The following is a 6,000-nucleotide window of genomic DNA, read 5'->3' on the forward strand; positions in this document are numbered from 1 at the left end:
CGCTTTCAATGTAAAAATAGATATCGGTTTCGCGACTCTTGAAAAAACTTCGTCCAAGTTGTTCTCATTTCGTGACAGCCTCGCGTTCGTCTGCACAGTAGCGTATAATGGTAAATACAATTACCTCGTTCCATCGAGGATCCTGCATAAAATTAACAAACAGATTGACGGATGATTATGAATGATTTCCTTCGCCCAGACTTCTCTCGTTATTCCCGGTCGGCCGACGAGGCCGTGCCGTGGCACGCGAAACGGTAGATGTATATATATGCGCCTCCAGTCAAGAGTCATGACGTGCCGCGGCAACAAGCGTGCAATTACTCGAAGAAACAAGAAAGTGTTTCGGTCTATCGGGCGTAAAATGCGAGAGGGAGTTTAAAGAGAAGCGGCACCGACAGCCTCGATTAGAGTGAACGCTCGCGCGTTCGCACGGGCAAATAAACGGTTAAATTATACATTGTTAAACGACGGACAGGCTGAAACGGCGCGCGGCGGTGGCGGTGGCGGTCGCGGTGGCGGTGGTGGTCTATTTTTGAAGGTGGCTGCGCGCGGAAGAAGAAGAAAGCCCCTTGAATAAAACATATCTACCGTCGGGCATGTCCCGCAGTCTCTCTACTCATCCCCCTTCGCTTCATAGTCTCCCCTACATCTTCTTCTCCGCCTCCTCTTTTTTCATCCGTTCCACCGTTAACCATCCGTCCGTCCTTGGCGAGGCTATTCGGGCGACGCTGCGTAATAGCGACCCGTTGACGGTAATAAAGTAAACGTGCTGCGCCCGAGAAACTTGGATAAATGAAGTTTGCCATTGTGGCCGAGAGAGAAAGTGCCCGAAAGTGTGGCAATCTCGAAGAGAGCCATTCCGCAGTCATTGGTATTTAACGTACACAAGACCATTTAACTTTCTTAACAAGCATCAGGGAAACTTGAACTGCCTAGAGCGTGAAATTAAATCAGTTTTGATGGCTGACGTTTTACGATATGGCATTGAACCTCGACAGAGCGTGTTGATGAATGTAAAGTTACAAGTTTCGTTTGCTTCGAGCCATTCGTTCGTAAAATGAATCATCAATAATTCCCACCGACAAATCGCTTGATCGATTCTTTTTTCCTCCCTCAGGCTCCGATAGCAAGGTGTCGGACGTTGACGGACAGCCCTACACGACGCTGCTCTACAGCAACGGCCCGGGTTACACGCACCCGCGGAATATCCTGCGGGAAGCTGGAAAAGATTCCATTCAGGTAAGGGAGGCCGATTCTCATTTCCGTACGCGCGGCAGGTAGCTCACCTATCCAGTGTTTATTGGATCGGAGAATGATCGAGTGGCGAAATCGAGACCGCGCTCGAAAATCCATCACGTACCATCGCTGCACCATCGTGAAATATTCTGCCAAACATTTCCGACTGCCTAGCCCCAACCATTTTCTCCAGTATCCTGAAATACCACGTTCAATGGGCGCTAGGAATTTTTAATCTTGCCATAAAATTAATGAAGGGGCTACACGATCGGGCACGAGGCAAATTTAATTTAAAAAGGATATCAAAAGATATACATAATGATCGACCGTGATGATATTTTGTGTTAAAAAGAAATTGTACTGCTAAAAAATAATAATTACATTTAAATCTTTTTAAAACATTATGATTTTATATATTAAGTAGTTTTGAAAAGAAAATTGAATTAACTTTAAAATTATGATTCAATTATTTGATACAAGAGACTGCAAGTATATTCAAATATTGGAATTTTTTGCGAAGGATTTCATTTTGTCTAATTTTTCTATGATGTGAGATTAATTTTTCTTTTTTCATAATTCTCTCCCGTAAATAATAATAACCTTTTAAAATTCAAATGTATGCTTAAATGAGCAACGTGCGAAGAGAAATCGCAAATATGACACATGTCCAGTTATTTACGAAAAATACAACAGAATAGTACATGCGTCGACTGTTTTATTTAATTTCACACATTATACTTTATTTATTGTTTATATTTTATTTACGACACTTCTATCTGCGCGCATCGTTTATTGATTTAATTTCTTTCGCTGACATAGCTTTCCGAGAATCTGTATTTATCTTTCGATCACGCGTTACGTATATTACATTGCGCGAACGCTCGTTCCTCCGCTTTACAGGTTTTCGCACATTATTTGTTTACACCGAGATTTGAATTTATACTATAATCTGCAAACAAAAATGTTTTGTGCGTTTCATAACTATCCGCGTTTTCTCACGTATTCGCCAGGTTTTATATCATTTTGTATTTACAACGTATCGGGCGGAGACATTTGCATCCGCCGAATATTTACGCTACGGATATTATTTGACGTCGCTGAGTTACATCGCGGAACATGGGGTAGATCATCCGGCGCTTTTATTTCGCACTTCGCTTTATATTATCATGCCAAACGCGTACGTGCAGTAATTTAGTCTCCGATACGGTAGGTGTGGATATTAATAAATTTTACGCGCAAATCCGGTGCGCTGGTGTATAATTACGATTTTACTACCTTATTTAAACATAATATACCATACCACTGTGCTTCACTACAAGACTAATTAAATTAATCTTGATTAATAGAAAACGTGACTGCTTACAACATATTGGATTACACATTTCCTGGGCAATCGTATACACCGTCTTTTTTACAAAATGCCTCGCGTTACGCGGCTATTTAAAAACAGAGATTAGATTAAAGCGATGCAGAGATGGAGAAACTACAATCTCTTTTTAATTTAATTTAAAATGATTTTAATTGGGTTTGTAATTGTCAAAATATTTAATGTTGAAAATTAAAAAGATTATCTTCCTCATGTATTCTGCAGGTACTCTTCAGGCTCGTTAGCGCGTACATACATGCTATATTAAAAATCTAGCTTGCTTGAGATTACAAAGTAACAACCCGCGCAATCTTTTGCTCGCGGCGCTTCTCGGAATGCATTGAGAAAATTCATTCTAAAGTTATGAAAGTTTCATCTGGCAATGACTCTCGAGCATGATTATTCAATTCCTCGGAATGCTCCGTCAGAGTGAATCGTCATAAGCGGTAAGTGGCCGGGAAAGAAACTGATTAAAATCTGGATGGGTATTGGGGCGATAAATTACGTCCCGCCTGTCCTCTCTCACCGACGATCCTTAAGTTATAAGTTGCGAGGGACCGAACGAGACATTTCGTCACCTTAAATAGAATTCAGACGGCAATCTGAACGAGAGCATTATGCAGGAATGTCGGATGAAAAATTATTATTGCCGGAAAAATGTACGGTAAAACATGATTGCTTAAATGCCTGCAAATTTTACTTTAATATTATTAAATATCCGTATCTGTGAGTTGACCACATGCCGTCTTTGCAACTTTTTATCCAACTTACAATTAAATATCTTGAAGGAATAATATTGATACAAAAAGACATAAAGCATTTTGACAATATTCGAATAAAAAATAAATTAGAATAATTTTAAGGAATTACTTATATTTGCAATATTTTTTGCATTGCTGTGCGAGGCCTATTAAAAAATGCTTAATTTAATCGTTTGTTTAATTGAAGAATTGAAGAGCCACACAGATTACCATGTATATCTGCAAGTTTAGAAAATTCTTATAAATATAAATCGGGTTTTTATGACTAGTTCTACATGTCGTTTATCTATACTTGAAAAATAATTTGCATTGCAAGTTGCATACTTTACCGTTATGCCTGCTGGAATACATACAATATTATAATACCACCCTGGATGCATAGTACCAGCTATAGGATAATGTCGCATAATGATATAATATTGATGCGATAGTACCTATATCGCGTAGACCTCGTTCGCGCGGTCGCATTTTCCTACGGGCTATCATGTAAACGTAAATTCGCATAAATCGATATCGCGAAACAAGAAGCGCCCGTATTTTACGTGGGGAGATTGCGTTCGTTTTACGAGAATGTGATTTACACGGTGAATGTCAGGTATGCATTAAGCGCGTAAATCTGGATCTACCAGGTGGTATTAGCAGCAAATCTCATGGCCATAATACAAAGTACGTAGTAAACGTGGCGGTGCCAAGGTAAACACAGTGACCTAATTTCCGATCGAAATTGTCTATCTCGAGAGTGCGGATGACTGGGAGCTACTGTCCATCTCCGTAATTGGATATTGAAACGAATTATTGAATAATTATCGGAAAATTATGCTATGGCACAAAATACGATTAATAGTGCTCATGATGAAAGTAAAATTTGAAATTGATTGTATTATTTATAAGCGGAAACGGGTTGTTAAAATTCAATATTATAAAAATACATCCGGTTATATAATACGATATGTAGACCGCTCGAAAATTTGTGGACGGTAAATATTTGTATAAATTAAACGATGGATAATGTTTCCCGTTATTTATTTTCTGTCTCTGTAGTTTAATCTGTAGAAATTCATATTTTTTGTGGCTTACAATGTAACAATTAATTTTCACATTTTTGACTAACAAAAATGGTGCCGTAGCTTGATGCTAATTATGGAAATAATTATCGTATAATCTGTATGTAAGTGGTACATAGAAATATGTTTGCTTTATGAAAACGTTCTATATGCTGGTACTGCGACTTATCTACACTTGCATTTTACATGTACCGACATGGTGCAATAAAAAAAGCAGCGTTATTATCCACCTCAGAGATTTATGTCTGCAATTACACGCTGGGAGTTAATGCTTCAGATATCCAGGACGAATTAAACACCGTACCGGGCTGATATCGAGCTATTTAGTAGACGTCGACTCCCTTCGTTCGCGCGATACAGCGCGCAAATTAATGAGAATTTTTCAGCTTCGATAACTCGCCCCGTTTCTTTCGCCCTCGTATTACGCTGCGCACTTCCCTGCATTCTCGAAGCGCAAACCGGTACAAATCTGTTCCGCCCCGGGCGGTCGACTTCACCCTGACTCTCGCAGGGGTGTTCACCTCGCATGGAATATCCGCTTCTTGTAGACGTCTTAAAGCAACCCTCCACGCTCTTCATTCGCGCAGCCTGCAGAATTTTTTGTTCCGTATAAAACTCGCTAGTGAATATTCCTTTTTTGTCTTTCACCAAGATTTATCTTGTAGAAAAGAGGGAGAGTGAGAGACGCGGGACGAAAAATAAAAATTCAAGAGCTTAAAACGTGACTTCAGTTCAAAGATTCTTCGAAAAATATAAAGGCTTTAGATTTTATACAACTTATATTATGATAAATGTGCGCAAGATAAGCGAATTAAGAATCCAATCCAATCTGCCGCGGCGTTAGACGTTCCTTTAATAAATCTAATGGCTATAGCCATTATATTGCTTTTATATCTGATCCTCTTGTTTATCTCGGTAAGCGCTCTGTGTCCCGGTCCATTCCGTAGATTTTGTTGCCGGGAAGAGTGCACGAGATATGTTTCGCTCCGCGATATCTCCGAGTTTTCGCATTACCCAATATAGAAACACCGAGCTCGGGATGTACCGGTGGCGGATAACGCTAACCCCTTACGATATTTAACGCTCTCCCGACGGACCATAATTCCTTAAGACGCCATTTCCCCAGTTACATCCCGCTCCGACCCGCCCAGCAGCCCGACGTTGTTTTACGCAATCATCTGGCATACCGGCAGGATTTCTCTCAGGGGGGAACGCGTGGACGCCGGCAGGATTTGGGGGATGCGCGAACGCCGGCGGAATTTTTATCTGCTTATTTTTGACAAACGCGATTATTTGCGTTGCGCAATTACAGTTGAGCAGGTATTCTGTCGCGGGGAAGATTCTCTCGGAATTTTTCATGTAAATTGTCACAGGTTGATAATCGGAAAATTGCGGAAATTAAATAGCTGTTATTGATATGGTATAATGAAATACTAACTAAACGAATTAAACGCTTGTCTGTAGAAGAAACCCGTTGTTTTTGTTAGCGTAAAAGGGCTATATACGCATTTATAAACTTGTAAAATAACCAAAAATATTTTTTTATTACTCGACTAACTGGCAACAATATAAA

The 6,000-nt window shown here is 39.9% G+C and overlaps 1 protein-coding gene across 4 annotated transcripts in view; it reads left to right on the forward strand.

Annotated features, from left to right (window-relative positions):
• Positions 1–6,000, forward strand: part of LOC112468692 (alkaline phosphatase-like) — a 173,143-nt gene that overhangs the window by 157,253 nt on the left and 9,890 nt on the right. For all 4 annotated transcript variants that reach the window (XM_025037975.1, XM_025037978.1, XM_025037976.1 and 1 more), the window contains one exon: positions 1,118–1,239. In XM_025037975.1, the coding sequence (XP_024893743.1) occupies positions 1,118–1,239 (122 nt within the window). The remainder of the gene's footprint in view (positions 1–1,117; positions 1,240–6,000) is intronic.

The sequence above is a fragment of the Temnothorax curvispinosus genome, unplaced genomic scaffold (assembly GCF_003070985.1).
Source record: "Temnothorax curvispinosus isolate PA1 unplaced genomic scaffold, ASM307098v1 QBEX01001883.1, whole genome shotgun sequence".
Taxonomy (NCBI): Eukaryota; Metazoa; Arthropoda; class Insecta; order Hymenoptera; family Formicidae; genus Temnothorax; species Temnothorax curvispinosus.